General features: G+C 37.6%; 2 protein-coding genes and 1 pseudogene across 3 annotated transcripts in view; 2 read left to right on the forward strand and 1 right to left on the reverse strand.

Annotated features, from left to right (window-relative positions):
* Positions 1–245: 245 nt before the first annotated feature.
* Positions 246–5005, reverse strand: LOC127641322 (DNA-directed RNA polymerases I, II, and III subunit RPABC1-like). The gene is made up of 7 exons (XM_052124253.1): positions 4866–5005; positions 4488–4662; positions 4259–4374; positions 1086–1166; positions 914–972; positions 670–748; positions 246–565 (listed from the first exon to the last, which is right to left on the reverse strand). The coding sequence occupies exons 1-7, from the start codon at positions 4920–4922 to the stop codon at positions 500–502; spliced, it is 633 nt and encodes a 210-aa protein (XP_051980213.1). The 5' UTR covers positions 4923–5005; the 3' UTR covers positions 246–499.
* Positions 5006–6952: 1947 nt separating this feature from the next.
* LOC127641341 (phospholipid hydroperoxide glutathione peroxidase-like) lies at positions 6953–9131 on the forward strand (annotated as a pseudogene).
* A 1564-nt stretch (positions 9132–10695) lies between these two features.
* The window catches only part of pip5k1ca (phosphatidylinositol-4-phosphate 5-kinase, type I, gamma a), a 39907-nt gene continuing 34173 nt past the window's right edge, over positions 10696–16429 (forward strand). For both annotated transcript variants that reach the window (XM_052124530.1, XM_052124531.1), the window contains exon 1: positions 10696–10962. In XM_052124530.1, coding sequence (XP_051980490.1) covers positions 10851–10962 — 112 coding nt within the window. In that variant the 5' untranslated portion in view covers positions 10696–10850. The remainder of the gene's footprint in view (positions 10963–16429) is intronic.

Below are 16429 nucleotides of genomic sequence, written 5' to 3' on the forward strand. Positions count from 1 at the left end.
CACATACAATCAGATTTTATGCCACATTATCACCAGGATACCACTGCAGCCAACGAGGAAGGGTTTTCCAGTTTAATAGCAATGCATTTTACTGAACAAAAGTGCATACTTCTCCCTTCTGTTCCTTAAACTGGGAAATATTTGCATAAGAACATAGCTGTCTGGAAGGGGAGTTTTCGTTCTCTACCTTTAGAAGGTTTTATCAAGTTTACAAGCACAGATGACACCTCAGGCAAGTTTTGATGTAACCGAATCGTTTATTGAAAAAAGGAATAAAAAAGGTTAGATTAACAGGGATGGAGAAAATATTTCAAACCTGTAGGGGGGGGGGAAAGCAGCTTTGTAAGCATACATGACACCACTGCACAGATGTGCATAAAAAAAAATTACTTTCTACAAATAGCTTGGAACTATATAGCAGAAATCACCATAAATGTTTAGATTTACTTAAGAGTGCATTGTGTCTTGAGATATTGTAGTATTACTAACTTCATAAGCATTACTGGACCAATCTGTATGTGATGTACCGCCCAGCAGTCTCACTTGGTCTGATAATTTTAACAACCTGAAAAAAAGATGAGACAGATATGTTAATTCCACCCAGCAAATGAAGAAAAAAAGACTAGATTGTATTCACTTCTTCACGTGACATGTAGGGGTCTGTCCTACCTGGCCTCTCTTCAAGCCAAAGTATCTGGCCACGGGATCCCCAGCTTGAATTCTGGGAAGCTGGCTTTCCTTCAGTTTACTGTAAAGGAGCTGGTTAAAGCTACAATAACCATTCTACAGCAATGCCTACTTATAGTGGTACTCAATGTAAAAAGCTGTCTACTTATGACTTGCATGCTTATAAAAACCAATGATAGACTTCTACCAAAACAGGAACCCCAAGGTGTCCTTTACAAAAGGATACTACCGCGTTAGCAGCTCGGTCAGTTCCTCTTTAGTCATCACTATATGCTCGGGAACAAGCTGAGAGAAAGTGAATCACATTATTATTATTGTACAGAAACCATTGCAATGTAAAAACGTAACAATCACGCCACTGATTTTTGTGTTTCAATTCAAAAAGGCAAGTTTCTCACCTCGTGTTCTGTTATGTTGATTAGAAGCTCCTGTTGCAGAAACTGCTCAAGTATGTACTTTGGTGCCATGTCTACCAGAGACTGAAATATGAAAATCAACACGCATTAAATGCCTTAAAGTCACTTTAAAGGCAAGTCAATCCAGTCGGTGGCCATCTTGGTAATGCTACCAAGCAGACATTTTCTATGTAAACAAGTGGCATGAAAGTACAGCCATCTACTTGAATGGGAAAAGACCAAAATCTACAAAACTGTTGATCGAGATTACGATCAATGGAGTAAAATTTCAACAACAGACCAATCTCATTGTTTACAAACTTTGCAACTCATGAGCATTAAGTGGTGGCTGAAAGCTGGCAATCTGTTGCATTAGATTTGACTGATTAGACAGCTAGCGCTAGCTAGCTCCTCTAAATATGGCTAAACAGCCTTCAGTTTCAAAGCTAACTAGGTTTGGGTTCACTATTGCTAGCAACAGCTAGTTATAATCATCAATAAAATGAAAATACAACACAAAGCAATCAAATACAGAAATATTCTTAGCTATACTATTATTATATAGGGTCATTCTGTGTTGTCAACCCAACTCAAATTTTATTTTTTCTGGTGAAAGAAATAAATGAAGATGAAAGTCAAATTATTAAATGCCATGGATTTATTTTTACAGAGTAATCCCCTATTCTGTAGAGGGGGTCAAAATGGCAATTTTCACCTATGATATTGGAGCAAAACTTAGAAAGGTGGCAGCATTATTATTTTATTTGTACACAGTGATTGATAGGTCTGTTACTAAAATCAGATGACTTTAGCAATCCTGGTTGCATAATATGCCAATGGTGATGGTTCAAATATGGGACAAAGCACTTTTCGTGTTCTTTTTTCAAAGTTGTCATGCCTGTAACTCAAGAAGTATTAAAGACAACTTAATATCCTTTTAGATTCTGGTTCAGAACAAACTCTTGTTTTTGAATCTTCATTTTTAAGGCCCTATATGGTTAAATCCCAGAGATATGGGGCTCTCAATGTGGCTCTATGATTAAATTGTTAAATTGTACTCATATTTGGTGGTCAAAAACCAAATGTGGGTCACTTTGCATACAGCTGATATTTTTTGTCTTTTAAAGAGGAATGTCTGAAGAACAAACAGTGTTGAAACTAGAAATGTATCTTGTTTCCCTCTATCAAAACAATTGCACATAGAACATGCCAATTTCTAACACAGTCTGAGTGCCAAAATACACTGAAATCGAATAAAGGTACATTTATAGTTTCAGCATTGTTTGTTGTTCAGACATTCCTCTTTAATTACAAAGCTTACAAAACATCAGCTTTATACAAAGTCACCCACATTTGGTTTTTGACCATTGAAAATGGGTAAAAGTGAACAATTTAATCATGGAGCCACATTGAGATCCCCACATCTCTGGGATTGAAACATATAAGGCCTTTAAATGAACACACCAAAACACAAATTTGTCCTGAACCAGAATCTAATCTTATCTTTAATACTTCTTGAGTTACAGGCATGCCAACTTTGGAAAAAGTGCTTTTTCCCATTTTTGATCCATCACCATTGGCATATAATGCAACAAGGTTTGCTAAGTCATCTGATTTCACTGTACAAATAAAATAATTATGCTATAACCTTTCCAAGGTTGTTTTTTTTTCAGTGGTTTTGCTCCAAAATCATAGGTAAAAATAGTGGATTACTCAGTAAATATTCTTCGATAGCGTTTAAAAGGATAGTTCACCCAAAAATTTTTATTATCTTAATATTCACTTATGCTGATGCCATCCCAGATGTGTCTTCAACAGAAAGACTCAGTCAGGTCCTTATAATCCAAGTACACAGGTGCCAGCACTTTGACAGTCCAAAATTCATATTTAGGCAGCATAAAAGTAATCCACATGAATCCAGTTGATCAATGAATGTCTTCTGAAGCAAATAGATACGTTTTTGTAAAAAATGTATCAATAATTAAAACGTTATTAACTTTTAAAAAGCACTTCCTGCCAGCAGCTGACCTGAAGCGTAATGGCATTGGAGAGTTCAAGCGAGAATTTGGAAGTGGCGCCTATTTACAACAGAAGAACATTTATGCATTTGGCAGACACTTTTATCCAAAGCGACTTACAGTGCACTTATTACAGGGACAATCCCCCTTGAACAACCTGGAGTTAAGTGCCTTGCTCAAGGACACAATGGTGGTGGCCGTGGGGTTAGAACCAGCGACCATCTGATTAACAGCTCTGTGCTTTAGCCACTACGCCACCACCACTCAAGAACGAATGTCTCTCAGGAATTTGGCCATTTCAAACAGCATAAGAGATTACAGACTTGTTTCTTTGCTTCAGAAGACATTCATTAATCAACTGGATTCATGTGGATTACTTTTATGATGCCTAAATGTGACTTTTGGAGCGTCAAAGCACTGGCACCCGTTTACTTACATTATAAGGACATGACAGAGCACTATCTTCTTCTAACAATCTTAATTTGTGAAGAAATACAGTCATACACATCTGGGATGGCATCAGGGTAAGTGAATTAAAAAAAGAGGATTACAATTTTTGTCTTTCATCTACATTTATGTATTTCTTTCACAAGAAATGTATTTTGAGCAGGAGACCTCTGGAGGCTTGACACGGAATGACCCTATAGTATTACGAGTTAATAACATATCTGTAATAAAATCCAGTCCAGTTTCGCTCTGTTGACTGAATCTGAGGTGATTTTTGACAGCTAATTACATTTTTAAAAGATAACAGCTAGCTTTTTGAGGACTGTTGGGTCAGTTAAATACAGATTTGTTTTACTGTTTGCGCCTGTCTTTTTGCCACCACTTCAGTCTGCAACATAAGTGGTGACGTTGCCAAAACATTGGTCAATGGAACAGAATATTGTTTCTTTAACTCTAATTGTGCTATAAAAAAATGCTAAAAATGCTTTTTTTTACTGGCCCAGCCAATGCGCATGCGCATAATCGAGCTGACTGACAGCCGCTGTTTGTCTCTAAAAAGTGATTGGCTCTTTTACAGGTAAGGCGGGACTTCTTTTTGTACAGCTGGTTCCAATTCGTCCCGTTCATTTCAATACAAGTGTTCCGTCTCGGGCTAAATGATCTCTGTTATTAGTATTAAAAAGTCAAATTAAATGTCTTTCATTGCCTTACCTGCTTGGCTGATGGGGTCATACCCATCTGGACTACAATAATTGCTCGTGTGATGTTCTCCTCTTGCATACGTTGACAATACATCTTTATGGTTTTGATGCCAACTTTAGGTTCCTCTGAAAAGAAGATGTACAGAAGATATATGGACCTTTCAAAAGCATTCCTCAATAGTTGTAATGGATACGTTATACAAGACTGCTGTTGAAGCTACTGAGTGTAGATAACATACCAGGGAAGAACACAAACATCTGGTCTGTTGGGTCGTCGTTGTGGGCGACCAGGACCGTGAGGTCTGTTCGTCGTGGTCGACCCTCGCTGGGTTTGTCTCCAAACTGGCTTCTGAACTCATCAAGAGTCTGATCCAATTCATCTTGCGTCACTAAATAACCACGATCATGACAGAGCTGCGTATAGGGAATGCTAATCAGCATATATATATATATATATATATATATATATATATATATATATATATATATATATATATATATATATATATATATGATTCACGAAAACATTCAATCAAAACCCTAACCGATAAACCATCACAGATGTTGTCTGGCCAACATGAAATAGCACATTTTTCGTCACACAACTTTGAATTTACCTGCATGATAGTTTTTCTGATTTTCCATAATCTGTAAGTCTCCTCCTCGTCATCCATTTTGAGCTATAAAAGTGTTTATGTAAAATTATTTCGATCAAAACAACAGCTCGCTGATTTGATTCTCGTTGCTGACGCAAATGTATGACGTCATCAGAATGACGCCTGAATACATTGCGCCAGAGCCTTTTGAAAGTGTCACAGACATAGATATTATATAGAGACGTCTATATGATGTCTATGGTCACAGAGATGAACCACTTATTTTCACATATCCGGGTTCTGAATGCGAAAATAAATGATGGGACGGTAAACTTGTATAGCTTTGAATGGGAGACCACAGCAATTATAATTTTTGCTTGCCCGTTTGCTCAAACAGCAAAAGAACAAATATTACGCTTTAACAGCTTTCCAAAAGAAGAAAAAAAAATAAAGAGCACTGGATTACAGTAGTCAGAAGAGAAAGATGTCAAATTTAACGACACTCCTTCAGCACCAACGGAAACGTTTTTTTTTTGTTTACTAATTAGAGAGGGTAATATAACACTAAGTACAATGTTATAAATATACACGAAATAATTTACAAATATAAAAAAGTTGGAAACATGTCTCGCCTTACAGGTTAAAAAAAAAACAATCAGATTCAGAGTTCGCCTGTCAATCAACTCGAGAACGAGCTAAACCAGTTTGAAAAATAGCGTTTTTATAAAGCGTGAGCTGATTTAAAGAAGCACAATTTATGATACCATTGTTGTCAGATTTCACTGCTGATATGAAATATGTACTTTGATTTTAATCTTGACCAACCGTTTTAATTTAAGTAGATAGGAGTTGTACTTTTATGCCACTTGTTTACATAGAAAATAGCTGCCTGGGAGCTTTCCTAAAATGGCCGCCGAGTGGACTGGCTTGTCTTGAAAGTTGCATTAATTGCGCATATAGCGAATTTACAAATAATGTGAAGTTTGCATGCTTTTATAATCATGAGCCACACATATCTGCAAACCTTACTAGGTTGTTTAACAATAATTAACAGTAATTGTTATTTTATACTTGATTATTTAATATAAATAATAATAATGATGCAATAACATAAATGCAACCGTTTGTTTAACAGTTACATAAAATAAAATCTCATCTTCGGAAAACAAATGTGTGTGTGTGTGTGTGTGTGTGTGTGTGTGTGTGTGTGTGTGTGTGTGTGTGTGTGTGTGTGTGTGTGTGTGTGTGTGATCTGTCCTAAAAAAGGACAGTTTATGATACCATTGTTGTCAGATTTCACTGCTGATATGAAATATGTACTTTGATTTTAATCTTGACCAACCGTTTTAATTTGAATTAGACAGAAGCTGCTCTTTTATGTTGCTTGTTTAAATAGGAAAATAGCTGGCCAGGAGAGTTCCAAAGATGGCCGCCATTGGAGTGACTTGTTAGAAAAACATGGTAGGTGCGTTCAAGGGGTGTAGATTCCGGGGGGATGGGGGGTAATTATTCTCCCCATTATTTTAATAATTGGATTGGAACCCAACTTTTGTTTAAATTTGAAAATCTCCTTTCGACTTACATTGTTAGAATGTTCAGCATTTAAAATCCAACCAACAGCGATGTAATATTTGCGTAACATCTTTAAATTGGTATTGCATATAACTATCAATCTCTCTTTTTGTATTTGGGTTTAGAGCCTTTTAAAAGCCTTTCATTGTACTGGTATTTCCTTATGAAAATGCTAATGTATTTATTTTATAACAACTGACTTATCTAGCCTACGCACGAATTCACGAATACCAAGCTTTCTCAGAATGTGTCAGATCATCACCAAATGCCCTATGGCCTCTCTGCCTCTAATATCACAGCCCAGATTAAGGATTTATAGTCAAATTCCTTTAGTCAGCATAAATCCAGCCCATATGAGAGAAACTGCCACTGTGTCAAGTTTATATTTATTCTGAATCTGAGCCCTATATATGCACTGTTTTCAATACTGGTGTCTCAGATGGTTTTGAGAGAGTAATGTTCTTAGCATCTTGAAAGGGAAAGAGGATTTAAACTTAATACGCTGGCTGCCATTTCAGTATTACTGAAAGGCAGGCATGCGTTTCTTGGGATTCACAGTTCTTTTCTCACTAGTGTTGCAGTCAATGGTAAGGGGTGCTCTGAAGTCATTTAAAATGGTTTAATGTGTGAATATGAGTTCTGGATTCCCAGGTATCTGGTTATCCACAGATTTGTATATTGTGTTTGTTTAACATTTTTACAGGCATGGTCATTTTTTATTTATAATATTCTACATACCGTATATAGCATGTGTATGTATTAAAATATATCCCAGTGTTTACAACATAATTCTTTTCTTCTCAGTCTGCAGAGCTAGAGGATTGGCAGATGACCAAATCCATTTATGACCTCACTGCAGAGGATATCAATGGCAATGAAGTGTCCCTGGATTAGTAGAGGTGAGAGATGCAAAACAGTAAGTCAAAAATTCAGTTTATGTCTCTGAATGTTTTTCTTTGACATTCAATGAATTTGGACTGCTAAAAGAACATTATTCATTTTTCAGGGGAAACGTTGTCATCATCACCAACGTTGCCTCAAAATGAGGCAAAACTCCAGTAAACTACTCCCAGTTTGCAGAAATGCATGACAAATATGCTGAGAAAGGTTTACGCATCCTGGCCTTCCCATCCAACCAGTTTAGTCATGTACATTGCACTTACAGTACACACTTAAATAAGTAAAAACGCTCTTAAAACTTTAAGCGCACCTAGACTCTACCAAGTAGACAATATTAAGGTTTTAGCAAAAGGATTTCCAAGTCCAAGTGAAATTTAATGATATTTTCAGTTTATCAAGACCAGGATCCAATTCCCAAATCAAGGAATTCGCCAAATCTTACAATGCACAGTTTGATATGTTCAGTAAGACTGATGTGAACGGGGATATGGACCACCCTCTGTGGAAGTGGCTGAAGGAACAACCAAAGGCAGAGGATTCCTTGGAAAGTGAGTTCAGGCCGGATGATTCAAAGTTGAGTTTTCCGTCGTTGACTCCTAAATGTGATCATGTGTAAAGAACTGTAAATCTGATTAAAATCTGATTGACTTTTATTAGTGACATCAAGTGGAATTTCACTAAGGTAAGTGCACTTTTCCTTACCAAGTCCTGATATGGGACTTTTCCTATTAATTCCATGTTTATGGAATAATATGGAGTTTCATTCCACATCAAATTATTTTTATTTTATTTTTTATTGTATTAAAATAGTTTAATGTACTGTTTATAGTACATTAAATAATCAACATAAATAATCAGTTTGTTTGTGTCTTTTCTCAGTTCCTCATTGATCCTCAAGGCCAGGTTATGAAGAGATATTCCCCATTGCAGGATCCAAGTGTACATTTCTGTTCCGTTTGGACCTTTCGATCTAATTAGGTTCACACTGAATCATCTGTTATGGATAAGCTACAATCCCTTGTCAGAAAATCCAAAAGGAATGCTGATTGAATTTCTATCAGAATGAGAAACCAGTCCTAATGGAATCAAACAACAATCTTCTAAGGGGCTGTTAAAACAGAACGCGTTTTGTCTTTGACGATTTCGCCATGTCTTGGTGTTTTTAAGCATTTTGCACTGGAGAGCTGCATTTTAAGCTGCTGAAATTATTCAAGTTAAAAATAAGTTGCGTCCTATTTTCGTTGGGCTGCATCTTGCCTTTTTTTTTTGCTCAATAAGGCGTTCTGTCTCAACAACCCCTATAAGAATAAAAAAGCATCAACTGAAATAGTTTTCGGTAATTTTTTTAGAATTTCATTTTATTCAGTTCAGTCCTCGTTGATTCTTGTCTGATCTCATTACAATTGGTTCCAAATTATTTCATTAGCATTCCATTTGGATTATTGACAAGGGATTGTATCTTATCCTAAACAGATGATTTAGTTTATGTACCAAATCAGTTTGAAAGAATCTGAATTGTCACAATGACATGAGTAAAAAGTATTTCAATTTAACGGCAAAAATTAAAATTTGAGTCACACATTTCTTTTTCAGGCGGTGGAGAAAGATCTTTCCAAACATCTCTAAATAGCATCTTTATGTGACTGTGAAATTACCCCACGCTGCCCCACTGCCATCTTCATTCTCTCATAATGACAGCTGGGTATCAGTGATGTCATCTCATGGACTAATGATGCTTTGTTTTGAAAACCTCCTTAAGGAAAAATCAGACCTGATGCATTTGGTGTGCAACCCCTCCTGGGAGCATTATTAGTGCCCAGCCATCAGTCTAGAGAGAGGCACCTGCCCCTGGATCTTCCCCTATGATTTTACATGAAAATATGGACATTTATTTAGAAGCTAAACTTGCATTGTCATTGGCCAGGATGTGTCATAGTGTAACATTTATAATAAACTGAATTTATAACATTATAGAAAACTGAATTTATAACATTGTTATTAAAAAGTTGTTTGCTTCATTTAACACAAATGGGGAATTCTGTTTTTAATGTCAATAATTTATTTATCATTTTAATAATTCATTAATTCTATTAATTTTCTTCACCAAACGAACATTCATTACACATTCTGCAGTCAATATTATTTAGCAACTGTCTAGCATTTAAATCAACAATTTTAGAAGATTTTTTTAATTTAAAATGTTTTAATATAGTACCCTGATGCAAGTTATCTGTGTTAAAATTACTTTGCCCATGTGCATTTATCAAGTTTCACCTACAGAGAGCAGCAGCAGCCTCATCCAAACACTGAATCCAGCACTCCAGTGCATGCGTTTGGGAATTCCGATTCATTTAGAGAATCGGTTCGTTTGGATTACTCGGTTCGACGATTCGGATTTATACAGCTGAATCAATGTTTAATTTCAGTCATCAATCAGAAGTGTTCCAGTATATCCTTGATTGGAATATTACATGGAATATTACATGTTCTCATCATTGTTTGGTTCTTATTCGTAGTAAAATAAATGTTTAGAAGCATACTGCTAATCTTTATTTTTACGTATAGGCTATATATTGTGTAAAAAGCAGCACCCAAGTTCAGACACATTCTTGCGCTGAAAACTTTAGACACAAAGCAATGTAAAATACAGAATGCAGGTGTCTGGAGACCATGGACGGGTCTGAGTTAAGGGTTTCCTTGTACATTTTTAAAATAAAAATGTAACGTCTAATGTTAAAATATTTGTTTTCTAATTTGCGCTGCCCCTCTAAATTATTTGGCCAGTTCATGAATAATTCATTTGGTTTTATATAATTTATTTGAAAGAATTAACAGAACCGTTTCATGTCTATCTTTGTATTTTCATCTGGTCGAGGTTTATAAGTGTTTTACGAAAGCAATTAGTAATTAGTAATGCAATTACTTTTCTGAAAGTAATTAGTAGAAGAAGTTAGTAATTAATTACTTTTTTAGAGTAGCTCACTCAAGAGGTACGGAGACTTATTGCAGACGAGCAAACAACTTAAAAAATGCGTCTTCCAGATGTAAACACACATAAAATGCAGTTCTGTGGTAAACGTTTGAAACCCCAGTGAGCTTTCTACAGCATTTTTAAAACACAGTCGAGCGATTTAGTTGCCCCCTTACATTTTCCTTGTGCCATTTATATTCCTTGTGCCCCCCCCCCCGGAAAGCGAAACTGAATCTGAGGCGGTCATATGAAAACAACTTTTTTTTTTTAAACACTGTCGAGCGATTTAGTTCGCTTTGCGAATCGGTTTGCTCGAATCATTCAAAAGAACCGGTTCAAAAGTACGATTCGTTCGCGAATCGGACATCCCTTTCCTTGTGTATGACAGCTCAGATGAGAGAGGACCACGACACCCATGGGCAGTCCTCAATCTCCCATAGTATTTTTATCAGCTACTCAAATCCGAATAGACTAGGAGGGAAGGTGTATATAGAAATATTTATATATTCGCGACATTCGTGTTGTCAGGCCTCTCGTGTGGAGGATTCATCCCGGGATATTGAATGGAAGCGACGGCTGAAGGGGCGGCCAGTCTGTTTGAGGCCGGGGATGGGAGCCCGTTATCCGGGGAAGCAGCATCCGAGGACGCGGAGACGGAAAGCGGGATGGACTCGGGTAACTAAATCAATCGATGTTTTGGTTTGAAAGACGTTTCAAGAAAGACATTAGATTCAAACAATGTCATCGGATTTCATAGGTCAATAGGATGCACATGAGGAGAGCTAGCTGAACTAGCATTCATGCATGAGAATTACAAACCGTGCATTATATTACTGGGGTTCACGTGCAGAATGAGAGGGAATGCATCTTTAATTGGACTATGGTTACGTTAGCCTGTTATTACCTGGTGTAGAAACCAGATTCAGCTAGACACCGGCATAGTAGTGGCACTGATAGGTGACAGATGGTATGATGGGGGTTTGTAGGTAAGAGATGTGATGAAGGGTTGTATTTTGACAAAATGTTATAGCTTCATATGAAATAATCTAAAGGTATAATCTATTAGACCTCATTTTATATCACCGCAGTTGTAGTTAAAGTTTCAAGATGTGTTTCAGCTAGTATTTATTTTTTCATAAATAATATAATTTGTTATTATTATTACTATTATTTAAGACTAGCTATACTGACGTAACCATGGTAATGAGGAGCCTTTCCTCCTGTGTAATATGTATGTTCTGTTTGAATTATGTTTAAAATTAGGAAACAATTGGGATAATAATGGGCTCATATAAGTAAATATGCTCTTACATTTTTAAAAGGGGGGAGAGGAAGCTTCCTGTAGATAATGTCACTTGATGCATGTCCTTGTACTTGAAAACCATGAACAAAACTATGCAATATAAAAGGAAATGGATACATTAAATACAGGTTACGTTTTTACTATGGTTTGTCGCTACATGATTTCCAATGTAAAATCTGTCCTGAAGCAAAACCAGTTGAGAACCGTCTGAGTTAAAGGTACAGACAGGAGCAGTATATGTTAATTGTTAATAATCTAGGACATTACTTTAAAAGCTCACACAGCTGATGTTATTTTTCATTTAGTAGTTAATTTAACATGCTGTGCTAACATGTAAACTAACATGCTTTAGTTATGTAACATGTTATAGTTACATTTACATTTACGCATTTGGCAGACACTTTTATCCAAAGCGACTTACAGTGCAATTATTACAGGGACAATCCCCCCCGGAGCAACCTGGAGTTAAGTGTCTTGCTCAAGGGCCCAACAGTGGCATCTTGGTGGTGCTGGGGCTTGAACCCCCAACCTTCTGATCAGTAACCCTGAGCCTCAACCACTGAGCCACATGCTATTTTTTTTATAATACTATTTATTATTAGAATTCTGTTAGCTTTCTTATTTATTCTATTTATTTATTTTCAAACAGGAGACTTTTTTTTACACATACTTCAATTTAAAAAAATGGTTTCAAATTTCAATTATAATAAAGCATTTGTTCAACCCCCCAAATCTCATACCGTTTCAACCCTAGTCACATGTAGGTGGTATTAGTGGGAGGTACATTCTCATTCTAGAGAGCATTTGATTGGACAAAAATCTGTTTAGTACAGGATGAGACATCAATATTATTTATTTATTTGAATTTCTTCCCCTTTTTCTCCCAATTTGGAATGCGCAATTCCCAGTGTGTTTTTAAGTCCTCGTGGTCTCGTAGTGACTCACCTCAATCTGGGTGGCGGAAGACGAATCCCAGACCATCTGGGAATCTGAATCTGAGACCATCAACCCACACATCTTATCACGTGGCTTGTTGAGCACGTTGCCATGGAGACATAGCACATGTGGAGGCTTCACACCATCCACCACGGCATCAACGCTCAACTCACCACGCGCCCCACCGAAAACAAACCACATTATAGCGACCACGAGGAGTTACCCCATGTGACTCTATTCTCCCTAGCAACCAATTTGGTTGCTTAGGAGACCTGGCTGGAGTCACTCAGCACACCCTGGGATTCAAACCATCGAACTCCAGGGGTGGTAGCCAGCGTCTTTACTACTTAGCTACCTAGGCCCCCTAGTCATCAATATGTTTGATATGTTTTCCTAGAAGAGAAAGACTGGAAAATGTAAAGGCGTATATCCAACATGATCTCACGGGAACTCGACATGCTGCTACCGAATGTTCTGGTACCCTGACATTGTCCTCATTCTGCCCAAATACTGACAAGTGAAAGGTCACGCCTAAAAAAATAAATTTCCCTCTTTTGATCTGAGGTTTGTAACCGCCAGAGCAATGTATGAGCACACGTAATGTATGTACAATGACACCATGCGTTGGCCAACACAGGAAAAAAAGCTGTGTCCAGTCTCTAATCCCCAAAAAACTGTATCCAAACATTGTCGGTACACTTCCTCCCTAATTCCATGGTGTTGACATCTCCTGCCTGGACATCCTCCTGTTTTCATTGGTTTACTCCCTTGTGTCTCTTGTGTAGATGGGTGTGGTAAACCATGCTGAGTGTTGTAGAACATGCAATCACATGTAACATGTTCATGGGGTCTCTCAGTAGGTCTCACCTGTGAGTAAATTCTTCACTTGAAGTGAGATGGACCCACTCTTTGAAATAAATGTAATGTGATTCATTGCAGATTTACTGTAGTATAGTGTTTCCAGTGTATATGCCCACATTCCTAAAAGACAAGTCTCTTCATTAATTGAACAGAATTAGGTAGATTTAAAAATGTTCTGAAGAAAATGTGGGTGGTGTTTGTCCACAAAGTATGACCACAGTGCTAGGGTGTTGTAGGTGGTTGCCAGGGCATTGCTGTGCAGTTGCTAGGGTGTTCTTGGAGGTAGCTAAGGTGTTGCTAGGTGGTTGCTTACTGGCTCAAGTCAAAAGAGCCAACCCCCAGAATATCTTAATGATATTCTGATCCCTAAATATGGTGCAGGTTGCTTCTATGTAAGTCTAAGTGATTTTTCCACTATATCTTCACGAAAATCGTAAGTTTGAGTGTTAGAAAAATATAAATGGTGCAAGATAAGTCACATGAGAAATGAGAAGCATTTTTTTGCCAGCAATGTTAAAAATCAACTAATTTGATATTAAAATGAATAGAGTTCACATGAGGTCAGTAATCACTTGATGATGATTTAAAGTAATATACTGTATATGCAGTAGAAATTTGTCTTGATTACATTCTGAATTCATTGCACTAATACGCTAACATGCTATACATGGCCATAATATGCTATTCCTTCTGCAATTTCATAGGATTTGTGCTGGGGCAAATTTATTTTTCTTAATGAGCATTTTTGTCTTATTTTCCGGTAAAAAGTAAAATAAATTGCTTCGGAAGTTGGACGACACAAGATATTAAGTCTTGTTTTCAGAGAAATAAAACTAAATTTAGTGGGGTTTATGCTTAAAACAATCTTCCAATGGGATAGAAAAAATAAATAAAAAATGATTATTATAACCATAAATGTTACTAAATTGTATGTGTTCTCTGTAAACAAGATCAAATATCTTTTGTCATTTTGTTTCTCAAGTAAACGTATCATGTTTTCAGAAAGTTTCGTTATTTTACTGGAAATCGCTTTTTGCCGGCTGCAAACACAAAATAGTTTTATGTTGCCCATGACCAATCATATTGTTGTGTTGGCTCTATCTGATTTTGTTTTCATTTGACTGTGATGTACGTATTATTGACTGCTTTGAGATCACGATTTCAACTCGAAGATTCCCAACTCTGAATTTGTCTGGAACACAGCATGTCTGAACAACATTAATAGTGATGCTTGCCTTGGCAAGAAAGCACCACTACTTACAGGATGATATTTCTCAGCATCTTATGTAAATACGTTTAACGAACCCATTTATGTCCATCTGAATGATAAAACTGCATTGCTTTTATGGATTAGTGTCTGTCGTATAGCTTATGTATAAAACTCACACAGAGACACTCAACTCATTACGGAAAGCACTGACCCAATGAATGCTGAGATTGTGAAAACCAGTGAATGCTGAGATGCTTTATTGTAATTAATTATAAATTGACTTTGAGGTTACTACCACCAAATGGGCCATCTCAAGCGCCCACTTCATTATCGTCATGTAATGGTGGTGAATTTACACAATTAAAGAATCTTATTGATTCAACAAGACAGAGTCTTGTTACAAATAGCATCCCATGAGTTACATATATAATCAACCTCTAGGCACTATTCAAAAGCTCATTAAAGACATGTAGTGTTATGGCTGTCTATTAGGGGTAGGAATTAGCAGAGATCTGGTGATATTTTATCAATATTTAGTTTGCATTATGATAATATTGCAATTTTGTTTAGTTTAGTGTATTACGATTCAAAATGGATATATTGTGATCTTATTCATCTTCATTGAACTAAACATCATGCTTATCAAGAGTATGAATCAAAATTAATGGAAGTCTAGAATGACCACACCTCTTTAGTCTTCTTAAACATTTGCTCTTTTCCCAAAAATATTAATTTGAATTATATAACTTATAATATCGATCCTTGCCTGTACAAACCGTAAAATACATTATTGTGGAGTAAAACATTGCAATACTTTGAAATATTATTTTTACCCTACTTATATCGCTGTAAAGCTTCTCACAGGAAGGAGGACAGGAAACAGGTCTTCAGCACAAGGTAAGCTTTTAATTCTTCTTTTAATTAAGAGGGCGACAGCCATCTGCACCCCCGGTCTGTGGACCACCTTGAATTTAAAGGGCTGGAGAGCCAGGTACCAACGGGTGATCCGGGCGTTAGTATCTTTCATGCGGTGGAGCCACTGGAGTGGGGCGTGATCCGAGCAGAGGGTGAAGGCCCGCCCCAGCAGGTAATACCGGAGGGTGAGGACCGCCCACTTGATGGCCAAACACTCCTTCTCCACGGTGCTGTACTTGGTCTCCCTCAAAGAGAGTTTCCGGCTAATGTACAGCACTGGGCGCTCCTCCCCCTCCACCACCTGCGAGAGTACGGCCCCCAGCCCTCTGTCTGAAGCGTCCGTCTGCAAAACAAAAGGGAGAGAGAAGTCAGGTGCATGAAGAAGCGGCCCCCCACAAAGTGCAGCTTTAATCTGCATAAACGCCTGTTGACACTGCTCCGACCATTGAACCGGATCTGGAGCCCCTTTTTAGTGAGGTCAGTCAGCGGGCTGGTGACGTCCGAATAATTAGGCACAAACCTTCTATAATAGCCAGCCAACCCCAGGAACTGCCTCACCCCCTTTTTGGTCTTAGGTCTAGGGCAAGTCGCAATCTCCACGGTCTTATCAATTTGGGGACGCACCTGGCCATGACCCAAGTGGAACCCCAGATACCGTACCTCCACACGCCCAATCGCGCACTTCTTAGGGTTTGCTGTGAGCCCCGCCCGCCGCAGCGATCTCAGGACGGCCCTCAGATGTTGCATGTGCCGCTGCCAATCATTGCTATAAATGATAATATCATCTAAATAGGCAGCGTCGTACGTGGTGTGAGGTCTGAGGATCCGATCCATGAGTCGCTGAAACGTGGCCGGAGCCCCAAACAAACCGAAAGGAAGCGTCACAAATTGGTGTAATCCAAATGGCGTTGTGAAGG

This window comes from Xyrauchen texanus, chromosome 50 (assembly GCF_025860055.1).
Source record: "Xyrauchen texanus isolate HMW12.3.18 chromosome 50, RBS_HiC_50CHRs, whole genome shotgun sequence".
NCBI classification, from domain to species: Eukaryota; Metazoa; Chordata; class Actinopteri; order Cypriniformes; family Catostomidae; genus Xyrauchen; species Xyrauchen texanus.

Coding starts and splice junctions, on each gene's coding strand:
- LOC127641322 (XM_052124253.1), bottom strand. CDS start 4,922: ATGGATGACGAGGAGGAGACTTACAGATTATGGAAAATCAGAAAAACT. Junction 4,375..4,487: donor GATGTTTGTGTTCTTCCCTG/GTATGTTATCTA, acceptor TCTTCTTTTCAG/AGGAACCTAAAGTTGGCATC. Junction 973..1,085: donor TCAACATAACAGAACACGAG/GTGAGAAACTTG, acceptor ACTTTCTCTCAG/CTTGTTCCCGAGCATATAGT.